The sequence below is a fragment of the Ptiloglossa arizonensis genome, chromosome 6 (genome assembly GCF_051014685.1).
Source record: "Ptiloglossa arizonensis isolate GNS036 chromosome 6, iyPtiAriz1_principal, whole genome shotgun sequence".
NCBI lineage: Eukaryota > Metazoa > Arthropoda > Insecta > Hymenoptera > Colletidae > Ptiloglossa > Ptiloglossa arizonensis.
The window spans coordinates 23,594,686-23,618,425 of NC_135053.1; the positions used below are offsets into that span (position 1 = coordinate 23,594,686).

A 23,740-nucleotide genomic window follows, 5' to 3' on the forward strand; every position below is an offset into this window, starting at 1 on the left:
TGATAATCTATTATGAATTTTAAATATCGTAGAATTGTTAATAGAATATTTTCATTTCATAGCCACTCATTTTATATTCTCAAAACGTAATCATACATATTTAATAAACAATAGTTTAATACTTGAATTGTTAATCTATCGCACTGTATTTATTAGAAAACCAATGTTAGGTTTTCACCTCAACTATTATATTAATCTATTTACAAAGAAAAGTAACAGTGAAATGGTATAGCCTTCTAGTAGTAAATGATCCAAACTACCTTTTAAAGCTAATTTTATAATAGAACAGTGTTTTCGATAAAAAAAAACAATCAAATTGTAGAGAAATAATTCCTGTCTTTGCCGCCAGCAATTTTTGTATTGAAAAGAATACCATAGCAACTAGTGGTCACTATAAATAACAACGAATCCTACCATTTTTAAATATAACCACAGTCAATTATCCGCGATCGACTAGATAAACTTTATTGATGAATCCAACTGTAACCATTTTTTTTATCCAAAGTTTATTTGAGCCACCACAAACAATTCTACCATAGTGCTGTCGCATGATAAAACAGGGAATTTAAATTATATTTATTAACCCATTCACTGCCAGGCAAATTTAGAGTATCTTACCTTGAATGCCATAATTTTATTTTAAAGAAAACATAGATTTTCATAAAATCTAATAATGTTTAGTTGCAGAGATAGTATTAAAATGACATTTATAGTAATTTCAAAATGAAAAAACTACTACGAGATATCTTGTAGTGTTTTTTTTTTCAATGAATTTTCCGTATATAAAGATTTCTTTTTAATGCCTACAAAATCATGTGGGGAAACAAAAACAACGCGAAGAAAGTAAATATTTTTGTTCAGTGTATCCCAATAAACCAGCTCTCTGCATCGATTCCTGCTTCAACACTTATCATACACACCCACAATAATAAAATATTTTAATTTTAGTAATACACATACACACGCACGCACACATGTGATAAGAAAAGTGATATTAAATTGGTTATTTTTAAAAAATATATTATTGTATAAAATTTTCGTTCATCTTTTCTCGTTCATCTATCACTGTTAACTCGAACGGTTATAAAGTTATTCCGTAACTAATTGCAATAAATTAAACTTGTAGCGCAAACTAGAGGTATCTCGTTGTTGACGATTTGGTACATACGCTTACTACGAGATAACTCGTAGTTGACTGTGAATAGGTTAAATCGACACACGTCATAAATAAGGTTGTTTCATGCAATAATTACAGATGTTTATACTGTATACTTGTAAGAATAGAAACCTAATAAAAATATTCAAGTACGTGCAAACTGAACGAGAACAATAAAAAATATATATGAATAAGTTTTATTTTTTGTATACAGTTTGGACGTATATATTTCGAATCGGGGTATGTAATATAAAATTGAATTATAGTTATTAGTTTTCTAATTTAAGCATCTTCAGACATTAACTATTACTACTTAATATTATTTTAATCTTTAAGAAACAACAAATTTATTGTTTAAAATTTTTAGATGACAAAACTAATGGAATGGCTTTTGTTCGCAACTATGTTCTTTGGTGTGTGGGTGGCTGTAATTATGGGAAAGATTTATTCAACACTAACGGCAGAATGGCAGCAAGTTATTCTTTTTTTTCCACTCATAGCTGTATTTTTATTTAGTGCATATGCAGCTATCACTATCTTATGTAGGGTTTTCATATTCAACAATTGTAAAAATGCAGCTGTTGAATTACAGCAAGTAAGTTTGATAATGAATATAACATACTTTATTAAAACTGTTGTACTAAAACTATTATATAATAAATGTCTAATTTATTTTTCCAGCAAATAGAAGAAGCTAAGAAAGATCTTCAAAATAATGGTATAAATTTGAAAATCAAATCAGCTTAAATATTTTTACATTATCAAAATAAAGTTATGCATTAATACATATAAACATCTTATATACATAAATTAAATTTATACATATTTTAAAAAATGTATAATACCTGTAAAATGTTAGAAATAAAAAGATTAAAAAATTGTATAATAAAAGTGCTTACAATATTCATTTATACTTATAACAAAACTTTTGTGTCTATTAAATAAAAACAGTGGAAGTCAAAGGTAACTACTGCTTATTTTTACATATAAATTTTAAAGCATTTATTTATTATACTACAAATAAAATTTCATAAATGACAAAGAATATGATCTTGCTCTATAACATTTTATCATTTTTGGTATGTGGCGCATAAAGAAAGCTAAGTCAGAAGACATTTGTATAACATAGAATTCATGTATGTTAACTCTTTGTAACAGTGGGAACTTTGAGACAGTTTCCAAATATTATTGCATTTACAACAGGCGACTCAACTTCACAACAAAGTATTAAACATATGTAGTCCAAATATATGGATGTGCAGATGTGATCATACATACATATGTATATATCATGAAATAAAAACATCAATAAAATTTTGAACCTTAGAATTCACCTAAGTTTGTATAGTTACATATACCAAAACAGGGAAACTAATTTATTCGTTTGTGCCTAGACTCATGCTACTTTTATTTATTAAATATGCAATCTTTTAATATTATTCGTTTTACATTATGTGTTATATTTCTAATAAAATTTTAATATTGTTACTAGTATTTTAAAAATTCAAACGATTTCTAGTAAGTTACATATTAATATGTTAAGGCTATAATATATTAAATGTATTTTCATAATATTAATAATCTCATTGCCTCCACTTTTATAGAAAGTTAATTACAAATTTTCTTTGTAGATTCATATTCCTGATAAGTCATTTCGAGTTTATCTGTTTAAGATATTTTATAATACGATTATTTCTTAATAACTAGTCATAAATTATACAAGCCTTTTTCAGATGAAAAGTATGGTTTGATATTGAGGACAAAACAAATTTAAAACGATACATATGCATATGTTCTTAAATTTTCATTTTTCTTTCATTTAAGTGTTTCTTACATTTTGTTAGTTTGTGACAAATGAAATGATTTGTAATGTTTTATTAATGAATAACTATCTTCTTCACTTTTGATTAAAAAATACAAGACTTTTTTATACATACATACATAGGCGCAAGTTATACGCAAGTACACACATATATACATGTGCAATCATACATATACGGATGCACTTACATAATTTTTATATTAGAAAGCCTATTAAATGTACAAAGTATACTTGTCATGTACATACATGCATTTTGAATACACATATTTTCAACTGTGTGTACAAAATTGCATGTACATGTAATTGTATAATAACATCAATATATAAATACAATAAAGTATTTATATTTTTGTATATTAATTTATTAAACAAGCAGGCTTTCTTACATAAAAATGTAATTACACTGCTCCATATATTCAAAGAACAAAAATTTTTGTTGAAGCGCAATTTGTAGACTGCAAGGATGGATTATAACACTGATGCGACATATTAAATTTTGATCTCAAAATACATGAAACAGATTGAGTGCATATTTTGAAATGAAAAGGTTGGGAACTAAAAATAATTTGATATGTCGAGCAATCGGGTATACGGTTCCAGTAAATTTGTACGATTTGCAAAACATGCCAATATCTAACTACAGGATTAATAAAATAATATAAATATGTGTGCATACTTATATACAAAGTAAAGGTAACCAGTTGAAAGTAAAGCGGCGCCTGTGTAATTACCCACCCTATATCAGTCCTTTAACTTCTTATTGTGAAATCAATGGAGTGCTTCAGTCATCAAGACTTTGTGATAGCAGAAAATTAGCAGCAAGATTTTCATTTTTTTCACACGCAAAATATGCTTGTACAACTAAATGCTCTGGAAACCCTAATGCCTTGAGCCTTTCAATAGCTTCCTTATCTTGTGGCGATACCTGAATTATACCAGCCACTATACCTGTTCCAGTTCCAGCTCCAGCACTAGCTCCTGTTCCCATTCCTGTACCAGATCCTCCAGTTAAACTACCAGGAGCAGCTGCTGATGGAACAGTTGGAGCAGTAACAGGTGTAGCTCTTGCACCTGTGCCACCAGTTGTTTCCACTATTCATAAATATAATGTATGAAACATTTGTAAAAATAAATAAATAATTTTTATTTGATAAATAAGTAAAACTAACCAGGTTCATTGAGCATGCGCACAAATGCTTCTTGATTTTGTGAAATTAGTTGCAACAATGCAGGATTGGTTTGACCAATTTGTTGCAGCACAGCATTTAATAACTGAGGATTTTGTTGAATGACTTGACGCATTTGCTGAAACTGAGGTTGCAATCTCAAAAAAGCTAATGGGTGTTGGCCTTGATCTTGAAGTTGTTCTTGTGCTTCAGGTGGATCTTCTGGTGGATCTTCGAAAAGCTGAGCTGGTATACCTGTTAAAAGGTATTCAACAGCCCTATCAGGATTGGTGAAACTTGCTCTTAGTGCTTGTACAACTTGTTCACGTTCATACCTAATATAAATAATATTAATAAAACATGAATTACGAAAAATAGTAGCTAAATAATTGCAACATTCCTTTATTAAATATATATTTACCCCATGTCCATAATGTTGTTTACCATAGTATTATAATCTTCACCCATTAGCAAGACACTTTCGGCTTGACCGCCAACACATTCAGGAGTAGTACTTGCTTCAGATTGTTCTTGTACATTACTAACAGGGTGTGATGCACCCTGAACAGTAGGATTTGTACTAGGTGGTGCCACTGAGCTACGACGAAAGGCAAACACCAAGAATAACTTAATATAATGCAATTGAAATATTACAAGAACCGGTATCTCTTAACAAATTAACTTGAAATAGTTTTAAAACAAAAATTATAAAATTTCTTAATTATCAACTAATTAAATTATCACAAGATATTTATAATACTTTTAAAAGTAAAAAATAATTTAAAAAATAAGATATATTTTTAATTAGTACCTGGTCGTACTACTTTCTTCTTTATTGTCCCCATCTGCATCATCTTCTTCGGTTGCTGCACCAGTTTTAGGCTTTGTTACCATAACAACTATGAACTTCTTTTCATCTATATTATATTCTGTTAATGGATGGTCATCTGTTAATATCTTTCCTGTAAAAACAACAGCATTATTAGATGATTATAAATTACATGTTCCCGTTGCATGAAAACAATAACATATATAAAAAAAGTGAAAGTAAGTCCAATGCAATGTAATTTCATAAGATAATTCTTTCTAAACAACAATGATTAAAATAAATTTAGAAGAAACTAATTGAATTACAAATTTATGGAAAGATTTAATAAATCTGTAATGAATGAAAAATAAGGTTATGTAAGACACATAGCTTACCAGCATATATTAATTTTTGGTGTTTAGCGGGAAAACCTTTCTGGGTTTCGATCTTTTGTTTCAGCTCTCTCACCTACAAAAAAATATCATTACAGTATATATTACACTTCACGAAAGTCACACATTTTATATTCATTATATTTGCCTACCGTTTTCGATGGATCAATTTCTACCGTAAATGTTTGTTGCTGTAAGTTTTTCAGAGTTATAATCATGTTGAAAGATAAAAAAATTGATAGTACGTTGTCAGTAGACAAAAGAAACTTTTAAAAATCTTGTGTAACAAAGCTAAGAAGACGTTTTGGTAAAGATCCTTTCGGCGATGAGTCGGCACTGCTTTGAGCAGCTCACTAGTCCCTAACTCGTGGTAGTATGCAACTGAAAACATATGATGATATAAAGCAGTATTTTCAATGATGAACAGTTGACTCTACAAGGTGTGTACTAAAATAAGTCTACATGTCTGATTCATTTTGGATAAAATAATATCAAATCATATGATTTTATTGAACAGTTATATAAAATTTCATTATAAAATCGTTTAAACAAAATTTATTAGTATTATTTTGACATACAGAATAACATTAGAAGTAGAAAATCATGAAGACAATTATATAAATAGCAATTGGTATGATTAACAATAAAATAGACTAATTACATATAATTAATATTGAACACTTTACTTATGAAATAAATTATTTTTTTTTAAGCTATTTATTTCTATAAACATATACGTACAGATATATTAACAAATATAAGAATTGTTTTATTTATATATTTATACATAAATATTACACATAGAGTGTTCCAAAAATCAATTCTATATTTCTATTGGTTACCATTTTGATACAATATGACGCAGTCATTGGTTACTTTACAGTGTAAAGTAAATTAGCAGATACATGGGAAATTTATCATAGATTGTAATGAAGAATATATATTTATTGTAGAAACTTATATTGTAAATAGAAAATATTTATTAACATTGTCTATAAGAATCAAAAACAAGATCACAAAACAATGAAACGTTCGACTGTGAAATTTCGAGTTCAATACTGTAATGATAAATTACGTTCTGGTCATCCTCAAACAGAATATTCAGTAGAAAATGTTCGAAGAGTTCGAATTTGTAATGCGAACAGAGGCAACCATCTGGTCGATATTGTTTTCTCTGTTTAATTCATGAGCTTCAATAAATAATATATGTATTCAAATCAGCAATCTTTTATTTCTTTTAAAAATTATTTAAAAACAAAATGTAGGATTATTTTTTGGGACACCCTGTACATTCATTTGTGACTAGAGTTATGCTAAAAATATTTCACAAACAATAATTTTAATATATATACTACATAAAAATACAAATTAAGTAAAATTGAACAATGAATTAAGATACTCAAAAACTGCAATATGCCTAGAACAATATTCTATTTCCGAAATATATGGAAAATAAATATTTTATATTTGTATTTAAAAAAGAAATCTATATAGATTAGTAATAAAATCTGTTTGTGTAATAAAGAAAATAAATTTGCTCTATATTTATTTCATGACTTCTTACTATTTTAAGTATCTCAATACATGTACATGAAAAATGTATGATACATACAAAGAATTAAAAATCCATTAACCATTAATTATACTATATATATATATGTATGTATGTATATAAAAATTCATCTATATTATACTGTGCATAAATAATGTTTATATTTCTGTTTTTTATATTCTTTATAGAGGAAATTTATTGAAATATTTCTTTATAAATTTCTCAAAGGTATACTGAAAAAGTTTTTTCTTTAACAGTCTGTTTTGTTAAAAACTTTTCAATCATTTACATCCTATAAAGCCTAAATTAAATTGTTCTGTATTAACACTTACGAATTAAATGCAGAATGTCCATAATGTTCTCCAAAATTTTATAACAAGTATGTGTAATTATTCTTGGTATGGTGTAGTTGGACTCACATGGATCATCCCTGTTGCGCTATAAAAAGATACAATACAATTTCAGAAAAATGTTTGAAAATTACTTTTAATGATATATTTTTGTTATTATATTATTAAACAATTAATAACATTGCAAGCTTATTATTATAAAAAATTCAAGAAAGAAATTCAATATTTCAATGTAAATAGAACATTTTAATTGATTTCTAATACAATATCAGCCATTATATGATAAACATTTTACACTTTACCTTCTAACTTATTACATGCTACACACATTTTTATGTTTATGCAATTAAAATTTTTGTATGTGTTTAATGTATGGATGAAAGCTTAATTTTCTTAAAAAGTATTTTCTGATGTAATAAATTTAAATGATCGATTGCATAAACAGAGAGTTGAATTTGTTGTTATATAAAGTGAATTTTATTTTATCGTGGTTCCAAACAAGATAATATTACTAACACGTTCACAATCCAAGATTCTAAGTATGAATAGAATAAATTTTATCCATTTTCATAGCAGTAAATATTCTACCTTCTTCTCTGAAGTAATATTATTTAATGTAATTGTATTTGCAATATGTGTTGAACTCAAAAGTGTCCTAGTCGAGGAACTGTGAATGTGTTAAACATGATGTGCAATCTATAAAGCATATTTATAAAGCAAAAAAATTGAAAAGTGCAAAACAAGACTATTTTGAAAATTTTAGCAAAATTGAAAATATCAGTCATAATGGTTATGAACTAAATGTTTGAAAAAAAGTGATGCATTTTAAGTCTATGTTATCTGAAGATCATAAATAAAAGACAATAGATATAAAACTACATGCACATAATTTAATCTATAATTAAAATTTACATTTACAAATTATGGAATAAATATAAGAAATATTAACAACAAAACAACAAAAAATGCATACAAACAAAATATTTATAAAACCATGTCACGGATATAAAATCATGGTTATTATTAATATTCTTGCAGATTAGACATAACACAATATCACAAACACTTACAAGAACAATTATGGTGCCCTAAGCATACTTTGTTGCAGTCATCTTTACATTAGTTTGCTGTATAACATACATTACATAATAGTTTATTGTCAATTTTGAATTCAAGGCGCATGGTTTTGTAATCAATAATTAACAGAGTATACAAAAACAAAATATATTTAAAAACATTTTTAATATTTTTGATTCTTATGATATATTTTTAATATTCTTTAAAATTCTAAATAATACAATTGAAATGCATTAACAATTTCCAAAATTGTTAAAGATTAAAGAATATATTGAAACATTTAATAAAATGCAATTGCCGTTAAATCTATTTTAACTTTCTATTATCAATCATTTAAAAATTTTGTTTCTCTAGTATTATTATGTATATCGAGGTTTTAACAATTAATCCTTCACTTAATAATAAATACAAAATAGTGAATGCAAATTATAACCATTATTTTATTTATATTATAATACTTTAAGCAAGAAAAATTATGACTTTAAAGCAATTGCATTTTCCAAATAGGTCTGATTAAAAGCTTCTCTTAAGCATAATACCATTTAGTGTAAAATAAAATAGAAAAGGTGTAGTGAAGTATATAAAATTGATTTTTACCTTTTAGAGCATTTGATGTGAATTATTAGTAGTGTAATACCTAATAATAAACAAATACATCCTACAACTATATAAGCAATACCAAGAAAAGGATTCTTTCCACCAAGGAGAGATGTAGTACTCAAAATCATTCTTTTCTTGCCATCAAAAGCTGATACAGGATATGCTATAAGAAAATATTAATTAATTTATTAAATTATTGTTATATAATTGTAATTATCATTAGTTTTTTATTTGCTTTAATATAATTTTTGCTTACAGTAAGTAACATTAAGTATATATTGCCCTGCTAATAGTCCTTCTGCAAAACCATTTTCTTTATGATTTACCCTACGATAAAGTTTTCTAAAAGTGGGTAAGGCAGCAGTTCTCATCCAAACAATTAAATCTTCATTTTGAAAACCATTATTACTTTCATCCTGTAGATCTAACTGATAAATAAATTTAGTCCAATTCTTTGGTTTTGCATACCCCTTAAATACTTCAGTTAAATTACCCTCAGGATTTCTAAACTTAATGTTTTTATCCGAGGGCCAAGCTATACCAGTTTTTAGTAATGGCACCTTTAAATTATGCCGCTTAGAATGTAATTCTAATTCATCGCTGAATAATGAATTAGCAATAGCTCCACATGGTACAATGAGCGTATTATTTGCGTCAAAAGCAAATGGTTCACAGTCAGCTGAAATGTCAGGACTCAATTTTCCTAATAATTGATTATCATCACGTGATTTTACATATCGTCTGTGATTCTGATAAAAATTAGTCAAACCATAATACATGTAAATTTTTCCATTAAAGTCAGAGGGTAATGTAAATTCAATGTCACATTTACAAGGTACACTAGGCTTAGGTGTCTTAGCTATAACATCTGCACATTTCATAGGCAATCCATTTGGATCATAATAGTTTGAAGAATTACAATCTGTATAATCTATGATACATTCTTTGACTTGATCAGAAAAGTAAAGTAATCCAATTCCAACTGGTATAAAAGCAACTCCTATTACAAAAAATGTTGGTAATACAGTTCCAGCAGTAAGTATCGGTTGCCAAGCAGGTAAACGCTGCTGCTTGAATGCACTATCTGTCGAAATAAAATATTTTATTTGAAAAACAACAAACCACATCAGTTTATTTTAAATATTTCTACAAAATTTCTATACTAAAAATTCAATGTGTAATACTTTACAAATAAAACATTTCAATTATCATTAGATTGAGTAATTATTGTAACATTTAATGAATTTTCATTAGTATAAGTATAATTTTTATTATACAATTATAATTAATTATACATTTAATATTTGTATAGTTTTTGAAAATACATCAAATAAAACATAATAAATATATCGTACAGAAATTTACCTGCTGTGCGATGAACTTACCCGATGGTTTTTTCGTTTTAGGTATCGAATTGAGTTCACTAATGGAAGTCATATTTCTTTATCAAGATGATAATTTATTCGTCTAATAAGTTCAACAATACAACGCTGTCATTTACAAAAAAACAAATAATTGAAATGCCAATTACTCATCAAACGTCTTTGATAATATAGCATAGACCAGTAATGAACAGAACCGAGTACTATACGTCAAAAATTGAATGTATATACATCAGGTCAAACGTTATTTTAATCAGTTGTTTTTAACATTTGCTACAAGTAATTTTTCACTGGACTAATAATTCTTTAGAATAAAATTATTTTATAATTCATAAAATAAATTATATAGTTTATCAACTATACAAATTAATTTGTTATTATACTTCTTTCAACGAAACGGACATTCAGTAAATAAAATCACGTGACTTGAAACAGGATCGAAACGGTGAAATGCTGTATTCTAAATTCATACAGAGATAAATATCACAGCTTTAACGATTGGTTAAAATCGATTGTCGAACTTTTTCATAATTGTAACTATAATATTCTTCCACATCAAGATTTTACTGCAATCAAGTGCTTTGTTTATTCAAGTGCATTAGTGTATAATTTATTAACATTCTCTTTACAAAAAATTATTTTATATTGTGATTATCCTGTCTTATAAGAACATAAAAATGAAATGTTTTCAAGTAAGTTTGAAAATAATGAAATATAATTTTATCTAACAAATAAAGGAATCTTTCAATATCAATCTCTAATTGACTATATGTGTTTTTAGAATGCCTTTATTCAACAATAAATAATAATTAAATAAATAATATTGAGAAAATAGTTAATAGAAGTTTACTATTATGACAATTGTCTTTCACATACTAGTAGGATTTAACAAAAGTATTAAAAATCTATTTGATAAAAAACATGTATTACAAGTATTATCTTACAGAAATAATTTACCAAAATTCAAACAGGGTATACAATGTTTCTGTAATAAAGTAAATACATCAGAAGACATTTGCAATGTAGGCACAATAGGACATGTGGATCATGGTAAAACCACATTAACGGTTGCTATAACAAAGTATTTATCAGAAAAATATAAGACTTGCAAATTTGTTAAATATGATGAAATTGATAGAGCACCTGAGGAAAAGAAGCGTGGCATTACTATAAATATTGCTAATATTGGATATGCCACTAATAAGAGACGATATGTACATGTAGATTGTCCTGGTCATCTTGATTATATAAAAAATATGATTAGTGGAGCATCACAAATGGATGGTGCAATTTTAGTAGTTGCAGCTGATGATGGCCCTATGCAGCAAACAAAAGAACATTTATTACTGATCAAACAAACTGGAATAAAATATGTTGTTGTATATATCAATAAGGTTAACATTTATCATAAATATATACATTATATTTATTTTAATATTTTTTAATTATTTGTGTAAATTAAACAATTTGTAGGCTGACTTAGTAAATCAAGACATTATTGAATTAGTAGAAATCGAAATGAGAGAATTACTACCTGCCTATGGATTTGATGCACAGTCTCCAGTGATTTATGGTTCAGCTCTGCTTGCTTTAAATGGAGATATGTCACAATTTGGAGTTCCTTCCATAAAGCTGTTACTGAATAGTTTAGATAGTCACATACCAAACCCAACAAGAGATTATACCTCTCCTTTTATATTACCTATTGATAAAGCTTTCACTGTACCAGGAAGAGGTACAGTTGTGGTAGGAACATTGAAACAAGGTACTATAAGAAAAAACACGAAAGCAGATTTATTGGGTTTTGATGAAGTGCTTGAGACTTCTTTCATAGACATACAGGTAAAACAATTATTTAATTTTTTATTGAATAATATTTATATACATAACTTGTTAGATATAGTAAAATTAACACAAATTAATTTCTACATTAGATATTTCAAAAGAGTGTGTTGAAAGCTTATGCGGGTGAAAATGTGGGTGTCTTATTAAGAAGTATCAAATTAAATTCCGTACGTAGAGGTATGATAATATGTGAACAAAATTTTTTAAATTTAAGTAACCACTTTGAAGCACAATTATATTTGCTGAGTACAAACGAAGGTGGTCGTCAATTACCAATACAAGTATACATTCTTATAAATATTGTTTAATATAAATTTGTTTTCATTTTGTTTATCATACATTTTATCTTTATAGAAAACTGGGTATTGCTCACAAATTTATGGTTCAACTTGGAATGTGTATGGTCGTTTTGATTTAATGTTAGAACCAGAAGTTGCAATGTTAATGCCAGGAGAATTTACAACAACTAAATTAACATTACTGTGTCGTATGCCAGTAATAGTAGGTCAATCTTTTACTGTTCGTGAAAACAAGCGTACAGTCGCTGCAGGAAAAATTACAACAATTTTTAAGCCACTAATATTTAATAAAAAAAAGATAAATGAAGTAAAAATCCCGAAACATGGTTAACTTTTGCAGCATCCTATTCTGTAAAACTAAGAAAGATGTATTTGAAATAAATTACAGGAACTGCAATTGTGGACTGGAAAGATATAGTGATGTCTCTGTAAGTGGTAGTTTACGACTACTGTGTAAATGTTAGTTTTTTATCCTTGCTTAACAGTGAAAGTGTACGATGTCGGAGAAACATGAAAGTAAACGCTCAAGTAATCGAAGTCGAATGAGCTCAAGAAACGCGATTACTTTCATGAATTGAAAATTACATACTTTTCTGTAGTTGAGCGGTACCGAAATACTGTCACTTATGGAGACATTACTGTACTTCAGTGTATAAATGAAGGTACCACGTTATATAAAGGAAAATAAATGACACAGATTTGGAAAAATTCTAGAACTTTATTACTCATTTCCCTTCGACACTCCTCCTGCTTCTGCTATGATTGAAACTTTTTTAGGAGAAGCAACTGTTTGTAATAACCAAAATTGTAGTATTTTATATTTGACAATGATCAATATGTAATGTGTATATGACTATCATGTTTAACATTTGAATGTGGAATTCTTTGTAATAATATTTATACTGTACAAATGGTATACATTAGAAATTGTTATAACAATGGATATCATTTGCACACAGCTCTAGCATAGCAGAGAAATATTATTTTTTATACTGACACGTTAACCTGAAAAACCCGCAAGGAAATCAGTAACGACTTTTTTCAATTTTGCATCAGAGGCTTCACTGATTGTGTTTTCTTTAGCAATTGTATTTAGAAGATCTCGTTGAGAAGATCTAAAATATCGAAACATAAAATTATTATTTGAGTAAAATACATATAAACATTTAAACTATTTCAAAATAGATACCTGATATGGCCAAGAAATTCCTTTTCAAAGGCAGTAATTTTTGTAGGTTCCATTTTGTCAAGGTATCCACGGACGCCACAATAGATCACAGCTACTTGTTCTTCAATAGCCATTGGTACTACAAATGTTATAACAAAAAATTATAATATTCTTATAATTCAAGTTTATTATGTACTATAAAATTTTACCATATTGCCCCTGTTTCAAAAGTTCGGTTAATCTAACACCACGGTTTAATAGTTGTTGGGTTGCAGCATCCAAATCTGAACCGAATTGTGCAAAAGCTGCTACTTCACGATACTGAGCCAATTCCAGTTTCATGGAACCGGCAACCTATTGGACAAAATATAAAAGACATTTAGGTACTTCTTTAATGGATACATTCATTAAACTTACAAATAGATAAAAATAACATTACCTGTTTCATGGCCTTTGTTTGCGCAGCAGATCCAACACGGGATACTGACAAACCTACGTTAATTGCAGGACGAATACCCTTATAGAACAACTCTGTTTCTAAGAAGATTTGACCATCAGTAATGGAAATGACATTTGTGGGAATATAGGCAGACACATCACCAGCCTGAGTCTCAATAACCGGTAAAGCAGTTAATGAACCACCACCTAAACTTTCATTCATTTTTGCCGCTCGTTCAAGCAAACGAGAGTGAAGATAGAATACATCACCAGGGTAGGCCTCACGACCTGGTGGTCGTCTCAGCAACAGAGACATCTGTCGGTAAGCAACGGCTTGTTTTGATAAGTCGTCATAAATAATTAAAGCATGCTTCCCATTATCTCTGGAAAAGAAATATTTTTAATGAAATGTATAATCCATTTAAAATCATTTTTTTTTAAATTTTAAATAATAAAATAGTTAAAATCCATTTTACAGAAATTATTTTATATAAATTGAAAATACCTGAAAAATTCTCCCATTGCACAACCAGAGTACGGGGCAAGATATTGAAGAGGTGCTGCATCAGAAGCAGTTGCAGAGACAATGATAGTATAGTTGATGGCTCCACTGTCTGTTAAACGTTTGACAATTTGGGCAACAGTGGATCTCTTTTGACCAATGGCAACATAAATACAGTATAATTTTTTCTTTTCTTCTCCAGCATCATTGAATCGTTTCTGATTAATAATTGTATCAATAGCAAGAGCAGTTTTTCCAGTTTGCCTATCTCCAATGATTAATTCACGTTGACCACGCCCAATAGGTACCAAAGAATCAACAGCTTTAATTCCAGTTTGCATAGGTTCTCTGACAGATACCCTTTAAAAAAAAACCATTATACAAGATAGTATTTTTAATATAAAACTAATTAATAGTTCAATTACTAATATAATAAAATGTGTATTTAAAAAGCATATACCTAGGGATAATACCAGGTGCTTTAGTACCAATTCGAAATCTTAATTTACTGTTCAGCGGTCCTTTGCCATCAATAGGATTGCCTAATGCATCTACAACACGTCCTAGTAATTCTTCTCCCACAGGTACATCAACAATGGCTCCAGTACGTTTAACAATATCACCTTCCTTAATGTGCCTGTCATTACCAAATACGACAACACCCACATTGTCAGGTTCCAAATTCAAAGCCATACCTTTTAGCCCTGAACTAAATTCTACCATCTCATCGGCTTGGATGTTCTTAAGACCATAAACACGGGCAATACCATCACCAATACTCAGTACCCTGCCAGTTTCTTCAAGATTGGTCTATAATTTGGGTTAAAGCAAATACAAAAATTAAAAATTATATTAAAATGAAATTATGTATACAAAAGTACCAAAATATTATAAGGTATTATGTAAGATTTAATCGAACTTAATATTATATATTCATCTTATTTATAATTTTTCATTTCTGACAAAATTGACTGGTATACCTTTGGGGCTGCACCAAGTATACGGTCTTCCAAGATGGAAGAAATTTCAGCAGAGCGACGACTGCAGGATACATGATATTTGCAAGAGGCAGCACAAACACCAGGCCACTTGACCTAAAAGGTAAAATTAAAATTTATTGTTATTGTACTATGGAAACAATACCACCCAAAATTTATTACATAACTTGATACCTTTCTGTTTATGTAATACACTATGCAAGAAAAGTGTATACGATACAATTAATACTTTAATTATCATAAAATTAGAACAGAAATTGTTATTAACTAACGAAAACTTTTTTTAATATATAAAAAATATGAATCGAGCAAAATTGCAGATGGGTTTGTCCGATTGTCGTAAAGTGGAAAATGTCGGCATGTTCTGTTCAATGGTTTTCTCGTGGATGAATTGTTTAAAATAGATTTTTATAAGTAAAATTACCTGAATAGTAGCATTTGGCAATTGTCTTGCTATCGAGGAAGCCAAACGTAGAGATAAAAGAGCCATTTTGATGTGTCGAAAGCCCGTCAACAGTACCACGGATTCAGCAGCGAAGACCGTTCAAGACAGGGACGAGCAGAAGAACGTTTCGTTCAACCCCACTCTGACATCCATACAGGCAGGAAGTCGATGTTTATCGACCTGCGCTGTAATCTCGAATTCAGATGTATGCACTAATTCATAATCTAAATTGTTTTGTATCTAATTCTTTGTCTGAAGTATTATACGCAACTTATATTTAAATTAAATATTTTTAAAGAAATATACTTAGTTAATTAATGTTATAATATATGAGTTTTAGGCAAATAGATTTTGGTTACGAGGTTACAAGAATTGTCCAGGAGAAATAGGCGCCAAATTTGAATTTAAAATGCATATTATTATACAACAATTGTATAATTATTATCGAATAAATGTTAAACTTAGAACTAAAGTTTTTATTAGATTTAATACTTTTACGAATAAATATATAATTAAAACTGATATATATTACCAATTACTGGCTATTAAAATCAACAGTAAAGATACAAATTTGACTTTGATATAATAAAAATATTCAGGATATCAAGAAATATATGCTACAATTTGAAAGAAAATGATTTTTATTGAAAAAATAAATGAGAAATATAAAACATAATTTTTTTAAGAGTTATCGTTTTCATAAAAATCTATGTTGAAGATATAATATATATATATATATATATATATATTATATATATATATATATATATATATATATATTATACCCTGGTATATACACATACACACGTATATAATATGAATTTGCATGGAATATTTTATTTAATGCTTTATATTTCATATTTGGTTTATTTTTATAATTTATTGATATATATTTTTATTTAATACTTTTGTCTCAAGAATTAAACAATTTATCATTTGATTAAATTGCTTAAACTTAATAAAATTGATTTTATAAAAACGATGTATTATTCTAGTAATAGTTTAAAGATTTGATATGTAATAATGATTCTTATCAGTAATCAACATTATTATTCTAAACATGAATCAGTATATGTAAGAAGTGAACGATATTATGATTTTCATGATCTGTCAAACATTTAGGTTAAGTTGGATGAATATGAAAGCGTCATTGCACCGGCGCTAAAGTTTGTTATTGTCGTATCTATTGATTATTGGTGTTGACCATGTTTTAAAGAGATAGTGACACTGATTTGGACTAAAAACAAATGAATAATCAGTGGAAGAGGAGTGAAAAAAGTTTAAAAAGTACGTCCATGGAAAAAGATGTTAATTGTTTCATGAATAATTATATTTTGGCCGTGTTTCTTATCTGAAAACAGCAGGTAATAAGACTAGTAATTAATTGTTTATAATTTATTTTTAATGACACAAAAATTATTTTATTTGAAAAGAATTTTTCAGGTAAAAAAAGGCTGATTAATAATATAATATATATATATATATATATATATTCAAATGGCAATTTGTATACTGGAACCACAAACTTTTTGTTAATTGGTACTTAGTATCATTGCACTAAAAACATGGATTCTGCCACTGAATCAGAACATATAGAGAGATTAGCAAAAGAAGCTGAAAGTTTGAAAATACGCTTAGAAGATGAACGACAAAAATTAAATGATATTACTCGTAACTGTCAAAGTTTCTGATTAAAAATAAATCTTTTTGTTGTAGTCTTAGAAAAATTTATAATAAGCAAACTTTAATTCTAAAATCAGTAAGTTATTAATATTATTATTTCAGTTGCTAGTGTAGCAGATAGGCTTGAAGCAATTAGTTGTAGCAATGTGAAATCACGTCATGTTTTAAAAGGTCATCAAGCAAAAGTTCTTTGTTCTGATTGGTCACCGGATAAACGTCACATTGTTTCTTCTTCACAGGTGAGAATACACTTTAATTTTTTTATGCAATTCTTTAAATTACTTGTTTATACCAAAATTGTTCTAGGATGGTAAAATGATAATATGGGATGCTTTCACAACAAATAAAGAACATGCACTTACTATGCCAACTATCTGGGTAATGGCTTGTGCTTATGCTCCAAGTGGTGCTCTTGTTGCTTGCGGGTATTGAAAATAAGTAAAATTATTGTGTCAATATATATTTTTATAGTATTTTAATGTTATACTTATTTTCTCAGGGGATTGGATAATAAAGTTACTGTATATTCTTTAAGTCAAGAAGATGATGTGTCAACTAGAAAAAAAACTGTTGCTACACACACATCTTACATGTCTTGTTGTGTATTTCCTAATAGTGATCAACAAATTTTAACGGGTAGTGGAGACAGCACATGCGCATTATGGGATGTAGAAAGTGGTCAACTGTTACAAAGTTTTCTTGGTCATTCCAGTGATGTTATGTCTATTGATTTAGCACCAAGTGAAACTGGTAACACATTTGTCTCAGGTAGTTGCGATAAAATGGTTCTGATATGGGATATGCGCACTGGTCAATGTGTTCAAAGTTTTGAAGGACATCAATCTGATGTTAATTCTGTATGTATAAATTTTTCATATTTATTATTTATTAAAATACATTACATTATAATAATAAGCTAATACTATTACAAGAAAAATAATTCTTATTATATTATATTATGTGGAGTTTAGGTAAAATTTCATCCTGGTGGTGATGCAGTAGCAACAGGTTCTGATGATGCAACTTGTCGTCTTTTTGATTTACGTGCAGATAGAGAAATAGCAGTTTACGCAAAAGAAAGTATAATATTTGGAGCAAATGCTGTCGACTTAAGTGTTAGCGGACGTCTACTTTTCGCAGGTTATAATGATTACACAGTAAATATATGGGATACTCTAAAATGTCAACGAGTTGCATTTTTATATGGACATGAAAATCGAGTATCTTGTTTACGAGTTTCTCCAGATGGGACTGCTCTTTCTACTGGAAGCTGGGATTCAACACTTCGAGTGTGGGCTTAATTTCAATAGAATTACATCTATTATCTCATTATATTATTAGATAAAATTCAAACATTACTTTGTGAAAAATGTAAATCTTAAAACCTACATAATGAGATTACTTTTTTGATTTTAAGTACAATACTCTAAAAATAACATCATACATAAATTGTTGTAACATAAGAACATTGTTATAGTAAATACACAAACATTGTAAAAATTAAGTGAAATTGGAAATCGTGATTGAATACCACGATTATAACAAAGTGATAGTTCGACATTAATATTTTTTAGGCTGGTCCTAATTTATAGGAAATCGCGCGAATAGTACATCTATTTAATCAAATATGTTATTATCCTATATAAAACTTAATAGAAGATTAATTCACGCATACTTTGTGTAATTATTGAAATGACCTCTCATTTTTCATCTATTACTCCATTTGAAGTATGTATATCGAAATAAAATTACAATTAATGTATGTATATTTTTTAAACAGCTGGCCGTCTAACAGCGATAAGTTCGATGAATCTTTATCTACATTAGATATACGTATACACGTATTTATAAAGTTTCTTTCTATGAGAACAGGTAATCCGGGATCGGTACCGTTATATAGCGTAAAAGGAATACATTTTTCGTTTTTTTTTTATTGAAAGCGAGAATGAGGTAGAATAAAAACGAATCAGAAATATTGAAAACGAACGAAGAACGAGATAGACGAAGAATCAAACATCTAGAAGACGGAATGAGACAAAGTATCAATGCTTCGTCTGTCTCGTACCATTTCTCATTCGCTTTCAGTTCCTTTGATGCGCTCTTGCCTTCGCAGAACAGAGTGAAACAAAAATAGTGGGGAGAGCGTCCAGCACTCATCGGACTATCGGGCAGGCCAAATCAAGCTCTAATCGAGAGAATACTGTACAGCGCGAATGTCTGACGCTGCACTTTATCCACATTTGTAGACATTGGTGAACAAAAGTTCATAGATTAAGTTCATCAAGTGGTATAAATTTACAAAACGTACATATATTTGAAAATAGAAAAGAAAAAATATGCCTCAATATTTGAGTATGTACAACGAAAGTTTAAAATTTTAAGAGTTTTAACCTAACATTTTTTGTTCAATTTCGTTTCGAAGAGTTTGTAGTACATGACATTTAACAAATTTTCTTTTAGTTAAAGTGAAATGGGGAAAGGAGCTTTTTCCTGATATAGAAGTTAATACAGACGAAGAACCAATGTTGTTTAAAGCACAATTATTTGCACTGACAGGAGTGCAGCCTGAAAGGCAAAAAGTAATGTTAAAAGGAATGACATTAAAGGATGACGATTGGGGTAATATTAAATTAAAAGATGTAAGAGACTGAATTGTTGATACTAATATTTCTATTGCTAATAGATATAGTTTACAAATAGTAAAGCTTAAAATATTAAGATCACATCAGTTTAATTTTATCAAATTTGACTATCATAGGGTATTACTGTTTTGATGATGGGCTCCAAAGAGGAAGATGTGCCAATAGAGCCTACAGAAAAACCATTATTTTTAGAAGATATGAATGAATCTGAATTAGCCACAGCCTTAGACTTACCTGCTGGTTTAACAAATTTAGGAAATACATGTTATCTCAATGCAACTGTACAATGTTTGAAAACTGTTCCTGAATTGCGAGACGCTTTAAAGAATTTTTCAGGTGGACTTGCAACTGATGGCAGTTCATTACTTGTACCTGCACAAAGCATAACTGCTGCTTTAAGAGATCTTTATGAATGTATGGATAAGCGATCTTCTTTGCCACCTGTTATTCTTCTTCAAATGATGCACTTAGCATTTCCAAGATTTGCTGAAAAATCTGAACATGGTGGATTTCAGCAACAGGATGCTAATGAATGTTGGACTGAGCTTATTAGAATGTTACAACAGAAATTACCAGCAAAGGTTATTAAATATTTAAATATTTTATTGTAAGCTACCTACTTATATTTTATTTCAAGACAGAAAACTAGAAGGATTCATGTTAATTAGTGTTGTACTTATAAAAGATTGTGAGTGTTATATATGTATAATATAGAATATATGTAATAGATTATATATAAATATAATATAATTATAGGATACTCCTGCAACTTCAGACGACAATGGAAAAAATTGTAAGTCTCGATCATTGATTGAGCAGTATTTTGGAGGAACATTTGATACAGAATTAAAATGTATAGAATCTGAAGATGAACCACCTACTAAAGGAAAAGAAGAATTTTTACAATTAAGTTGTTTTATTTCAACGGAAGTTAAATACATGCATTCTGGTCTTCGAAATAAGATGCAAGAACAAATTACAAAAATGTCATCAACTTTAGGAAGAGATGCAGTGTATACAAAAACGGTAAAAATTATTTTACAGTGTAAAAAAAAAGAATTTTATTTTCTGATCAATAATTTTTCTCATTAAATGTGATGAAAATTTGTTTTACAGTCAAAAATTAGCAGATTGCCAGCATACCTAACTATTCAATTTGTACGTTTTTATTATAAAGAAAAAGAATCAATTAATGCAAAAATTCTAAAAGACGTGAAATTTCCTCTTGAATTTGATGCTTTTGAATTGTGCAGCAGTGAACTTCAAAGTAAACTAACTCCTATGCGTGAGAAATTTAAAGAATATGAAGATAGTTTAGTAGCAGAATCACGCAATGTAAAAGATATCAAAGATAAAGAAAGTAATAAGAAAAAAATGAAACAACAGCCTTTCTGGTTTGCAGATGGTAATAAATATGTATAATTTAGAAATGAATTACACAAATTATGTATAGTTGCTTTTCCAATAAATCAATATACTATCATTTATGTTTACAATTACAGATTTAGGGTCAAACAACAGTGGTTATTATACATTACAAGCAGTTTTAACACATAGGGGACGGTCAAGTAGTAGTGGCCACTATGTCGCTTGGGTTCGTGAAAAAAGTGATACTTGGTTAAAGTGTGATGATGAAACTGTTATATCTGTAACCAGTGAAGAAGTATTGAAACTCAGTGGTGGTGGTGATTGGCATTGCGCATATGTTCTTCTTTATGGTCCAAAAGTTTTAGAAATGCCTGACACAGATGACAATGAGGATTCAAGTTCCAAGTAATTCTTGTGCAACAAGAAAATTTTCTTGCAATCTAAAACAAAACTTCCATCTTGCGTCTGTTAGAAAAATGCATTTTCTTTTTATACAAATGAATATCTTAATATAATTTCAATTCTATGGTACTACAAACTACTGTTTGAAATAGCAATTGTAACATTTTTTTAATAAATCTAAAAATCAAATAATGATACAATTGCATACATGACTTTTGTGTGATATGAATATACAATAACTACACATTGATTCTTATGCTTCCATGAAAAAAATGGTCATAATACATTTTCAGAATATAATATAAATGATTAATGTGTTCTTTTATAATATTACAATAAAATTACAAACAAAATTAGAATCATTTTTGTAAATTTTCTACCAATATTTCTAGATAACTATATTATTTTCCTTGTAAAAATTAATTTAACTTAAAAACTATATTCAACATATATAAAGATATATAGTATTTGATATAACACTATTTAATGTAAGTATAAATTGTCTAGTCATTCAATAATCTATGTGATGACAAATTTTGTTGTACTCTGGTGTGCCACTATGAAGCACAAAATCTAGTTCTACGTACAGGCACATAAACATCATCACAATTCTAGAATTCTGCCTTCTGTTTGTCATCTTTGCATTATCCTTATAAGAGAATTTTAAAGAATATGTTTCATTTTATGGAATATAAAGATTTCTCTTTCCAATGTAGTATGTAAAATTAAATTACATTGTATTTTAGTATAATAACATTTTCAATTTTTTAAATTAGAATACAATATCGTATATTTTTAAAATAAATATCAGTGTGTTTGCATACATATGTATAATTAGATAATAGGAGAGTATCTGATAATGTAATAAATGGACTAGGTATATAAACACGTGCACGTATAATCACGATACGATATATTCTTATACTGTAACTGTACGAGTTTAACGTCACCGCATTGTGTAGTGTTGGGAATGGAGTGACAGTACACATAATAAATAAGTTTTTGTTGAACCAAATCTCCCCGCACCGTAAACATTTATCGTGTTCTGTCTAAGGAAATTTCAACCAACACGAAATAATTTTATAAGATAAATAATAAAAGTAATTCTTCATTCGATGATGAGTACATTTTTTATTCGACTTATGAAAGAAACTAGAATCCATAAACTAACATGAAATATTTGCAATGGTAACAAAAAATTTGCACTTTAATATATCGGCATACAAATATTTCATTGTCGCTACATCTGCAAATATTTTGTGTTGATTTGGGAGGTCCTTACACAGAACAGACACATTTATTGAGTACATTTACCGAACAGTTGTTTCTCGTTTGTTTTCTTATTAAAGGCGAGAGCGAGATGGAATAAAAGTGCACGAAAAATGATTGAACAGTATGAGGTAGCAAAGTCAATTACACGCATAGGACAGCGTTTTATCGTCCAAAAGACAGAATGAAAAAAAATATCACTGGTTCGTTTGTCATACACAGGCTAAGAGTGAAATACTAAATTCGCAAGCAAGGCTCTCATTCACACTAACGATTTTATTCGCAATGAGGTTACGCTACAAGGTTACATTATGCTCATGTAAACCCTGCATTATACATATACACATGTGTATGAAAAACTGTGACGTAGATAATT

General features: G+C 28.4%; 7 protein-coding genes and 1 long non-coding RNA gene across 13 annotated transcripts; 4 read left to right on the forward strand and 4 right to left on the reverse strand.

Annotated features, from left to right (window-relative positions):
• Window positions 1-747: 747 nt before the first annotated feature.
• On the forward strand, window positions 748-2,041 carry Dpm3 (Dolichyl-phosphate mannosyltransferase subunit 3). Of its 4 annotated transcripts, none has more exons than XM_076314476.1 (4): window positions 748-843; window positions 1,127-1,396; window positions 1,524-1,751; window positions 1,838-2,041. In XM_076314476.1, the coding sequence occupies exons 2-4, from the start codon at window positions 1,343-1,345 to the stop codon at window positions 1,901-1,903; spliced, it is 348 nt and encodes a 115-aa protein (XP_076170591.1). In that variant the 5' UTR covers window positions 748-843; window positions 1,127-1,342; the 3' UTR covers window positions 1,904-2,041. The 4 variants fall into 4 exon arrangements, with proteins under 4 accessions (XP_076170591.1, XP_076170593.1, XP_076170592.1 ...); XM_076314478.1 differs by having other exon boundaries at window positions 814-843; window positions 1,371-1,396; XM_076314477.1 differs by lacking the exon at window positions 748-843 and having other exon boundaries at window positions 859-1,305; window positions 1,371-1,396.
• A 103-nt stretch (window positions 2,042-2,144) lies between these two features.
• On the reverse strand, window positions 2,145-5,698 carry Rad23 (UV excision repair protein Rad23). Its single transcript, XM_076314473.1, has 6 exons — window positions 5,497-5,698; window positions 5,348-5,420; window positions 4,956-5,106; window positions 4,566-4,742; window positions 4,148-4,479; window positions 2,145-4,070 (listed from the first exon to the last, which is right to left on the reverse strand). The coding sequence occupies exons 1-6, from the start codon at window positions 5,560-5,562 to the stop codon at window positions 3,760-3,762; spliced, it is 1,110 nt and encodes a 369-aa protein (XP_076170588.1). The 5' UTR covers window positions 5,563-5,698; the 3' UTR covers window positions 2,145-3,759.
• A 1,321-nt stretch (window positions 5,699-7,019) lies between these two features.
• Window positions 7,020-10,604, reverse strand: Cdc50 (cell cycle control protein 50A). 2 transcript variants are annotated; one of them, XM_076313871.1, is made up of 5 exons: window positions 10,309-10,601; window positions 9,180-10,007; window positions 8,921-9,086; window positions 8,317-8,373; window positions 7,022-7,334 (listed from the first exon to the last, which is right to left on the reverse strand). In XM_076313871.1, exons 1-4 carry the CDS (start codon window positions 10,358-10,360, stop codon window positions 8,361-8,363), a joined length of 1,059 nt encoding a protein of 352 aa, XP_076169986.1. In that variant the 5' UTR covers window positions 10,361-10,601; the 3' UTR covers window positions 7,022-7,334; window positions 8,317-8,360. The 2 variants fall into 2 exon arrangements, with proteins under 2 accessions (XP_076169984.1, XP_076169986.1); XM_076313869.1 differs by lacking the exon at window positions 8,317-8,373 and having other exon boundaries at window positions 7,020-7,334; window positions 10,309-10,604.
• Window positions 10,605-10,751: 147 nt separating this feature from the next.
• On the forward strand, window positions 10,752-12,846 carry LOC143148171 (elongation factor Tu-like). The gene is made up of 5 exons (XM_076314176.1): window positions 10,752-10,997; window positions 11,087-11,699; window positions 11,779-12,147; window positions 12,240-12,431; window positions 12,505-12,846. Exons 2-5 carry the CDS (start codon window positions 11,160-11,162, stop codon window positions 12,778-12,780), a joined length of 1,377 nt encoding a protein of 458 aa, XP_076170291.1. The 5' UTR covers window positions 10,752-10,997; window positions 11,087-11,159; the 3' UTR covers window positions 12,781-12,846.
• A 301-nt stretch (window positions 12,847-13,147) lies between these two features.
• Window positions 13,148-16,139, reverse strand: Blw (ATP synthase subunit alpha blw, mitochondrial). Its single transcript, XM_076314175.1, has 8 exons — window positions 15,980-16,139; window positions 15,538-15,651; window positions 15,018-15,367; window positions 14,561-14,917; window positions 14,057-14,438; window positions 13,827-13,971; window positions 13,639-13,756; window positions 13,148-13,564 (listed from the first exon to the last, which is right to left on the reverse strand). Exons 1-8 carry the CDS (start codon window positions 16,043-16,045, stop codon window positions 13,450-13,452), a joined length of 1,647 nt encoding a protein of 548 aa, XP_076170290.1. The 5' UTR covers window positions 16,046-16,139; the 3' UTR covers window positions 13,148-13,449.
• Window positions 16,140-17,088: 949 nt separating this feature from the next.
• Window positions 17,089-19,357, forward strand: Gbeta5 (guanine nucleotide-binding protein subunit beta-5). 2 transcript variants are annotated; one of them, XM_076313524.1, is made up of 6 exons: window positions 17,089-17,364; window positions 17,434-17,671; window positions 17,786-17,922; window positions 17,990-18,108; window positions 18,183-18,540; window positions 18,655-19,357. In XM_076313524.1, the coding sequence occupies exons 2-6, from the start codon at window positions 17,566-17,568 to the stop codon at window positions 18,982-18,984; spliced, it is 1,050 nt and encodes a 349-aa protein (XP_076169639.1). In that variant the 5' UTR covers window positions 17,089-17,364; window positions 17,434-17,565; the 3' UTR covers window positions 18,985-19,357. The 2 variants fall into 2 exon arrangements, with proteins under 2 accessions (XP_076169639.1, XP_076169638.1); XM_076313523.1 differs by having other exon boundaries at window positions 17,444-17,671.
• A 275-nt stretch (window positions 19,358-19,632) lies between these two features.
• On the forward strand, window positions 19,633-22,300 carry Usp14 (ubiquitin specific protease 14). The gene is made up of 6 exons (XM_076313522.1): window positions 19,633-20,035; window positions 20,144-20,322; window positions 20,442-20,906; window positions 21,082-21,351; window positions 21,442-21,730; window positions 21,828-22,300. The coding sequence occupies exons 1-6, from the start codon at window positions 20,020-20,022 to the stop codon at window positions 22,100-22,102; spliced, it is 1,494 nt and encodes a 497-aa protein (XP_076169637.1). The 5' UTR covers window positions 19,633-20,019; the 3' UTR covers window positions 22,103-22,300.
• Window positions 20,240-23,740, reverse strand: LOC143147850 (uncharacterized). The gene is made up of 2 exons (XR_012992361.1): window positions 23,410-23,740; window positions 20,240-22,158 (listed from the first exon to the last, which is right to left on the reverse strand). It is a non-coding gene; the product is annotated as an uncharacterized LOC143147850 (long non-coding RNA).

Excerpts from the sequence above, each read along its gene's own strand:
- Usp14 (XM_076313522.1), top strand. Across the intron at positions 21,352-21,441 it reads ATGCAGTGTATACAAAAACG|TCAAAAATTAGCAGATTGCC; the intron begins GTAAAAATTATT and ends TTTGTTTTACAG. Across the intron at positions 21,731-21,827 it reads GCCTTTCTGGTTTGCAGATG|ATTTAGGGTCAAACAACAGT; the intron begins GTAATAAATATG and ends TTACAATTACAG.
- Cdc50 (XM_076313869.1), bottom strand. The coding sequence starts at position 10,360 with ATGACTTCCATTAGTGAACTCAATTCGATACCTAAAACGAAAAAACCA. Across the intron at positions 10,008-10,308 it reads TAAAACGAAAAAACCATCGG|ATAGTGCATTCAAGCAGCAG; the intron begins GTAAGTTCATCG and ends TTATTTCGACAG. Across the intron at positions 9,087-9,179 it reads TATACTTAATGTTACTTACT|CATATCCTGTATCAGCTTTT; the intron begins GTAAGCAAAAAT and ends ATTTTCTTATAG.
- Gbeta5 (XM_076313524.1), top strand. The coding sequence starts at position 17,566 with ATGGATTCTGCCACTGAATCAGAACATATAGAGAGATTAGCAAAAGAA. Across the intron at positions 17,923-17,989 it reads ACATTGTTTCTTCTTCACAG|GATGGTAAAATGATAATATG; the intron begins GTGAGAATACAC and ends AAATTGTTCTAG. Across the intron at positions 18,109-18,182 it reads GGTGCTCTTGTTGCTTGCGG|GGGATTGGATAATAAAGTTA; the intron begins GTATTGAAAATA and ends TTATTTTCTCAG.
- Rad23 (XM_076314473.1), bottom strand. The coding sequence starts at position 5,562 with ATGATTATAACTCTGAAAAACTTACAGCAACAAACATTTACGGTAGAA. Across the intron at positions 5,107-5,347 it reads CCAAAAATTAATATATGCTG|GAAAGATATTAACAGATGAC; the intron begins GTAAGCTATGTG and ends TTGTTTTTACAG. Across the intron at positions 4,480-4,565 it reads AACAACATTATGGACATGGG|GTATGAACGTGAACAAGTTG; the intron begins GTAAATATATAT and ends TATTTATATTAG.
- Blw (XM_076314175.1), bottom strand. The coding sequence starts at position 16,045 with ATGGCTCTTTTATCTCTACGTTTGGCTTCCTCGATAGCAAGACAATTG. Across the intron at positions 15,652-15,979 it reads TGCCAAATGCTACTATTCAG|GTCAAGTGGCCTGGTGTTTG; the intron begins GTAATTTTACTT and ends TTTACCTTTTAG. Across the intron at positions 13,972-14,056 it reads AAACAAAGGCCATGAAACAG|GTTGCCGGTTCCATGAAACT; the intron begins GTAATGTTATTT and ends TTTGTCCAATAG.
- LOC143148171 (XM_076314176.1), top strand. The coding sequence starts at position 11,160 with ATGACAATTGTCTTTCACATACTAGTAGGATTTAACAAAAGTATTAAA. Across the intron at positions 12,148-12,239 it reads CTTCTTTCATAGACATACAG|ATATTTCAAAAGAGTGTGTT; the intron begins GTAAAACAATTA and ends TTTCTACATTAG. Across the intron at positions 12,432-12,504 it reads GTCGTCAATTACCAATACAA|AAAACTGGGTATTGCTCACA; the intron begins GTATACATTCTT and ends TTATCTTTATAG.
- Dpm3 (XM_076314476.1), top strand. The coding sequence starts at position 1,343 with ATGAATAAGTTTTATTTTTTGTATACAGTTTGGACGTATATATTTCGA. Across the intron at positions 1,397-1,523 it reads CGTATATATTTCGAATCGGG|ATGACAAAACTAATGGAATG; the intron begins GTATGTAATATA and ends TAAAATTTTTAG. Across the intron at positions 1,752-1,837 it reads CAGCTGTTGAATTACAGCAA|CAAATAGAAGAAGCTAAGAA; the intron begins GTAAGTTTGATA and ends TTATTTTTCCAG.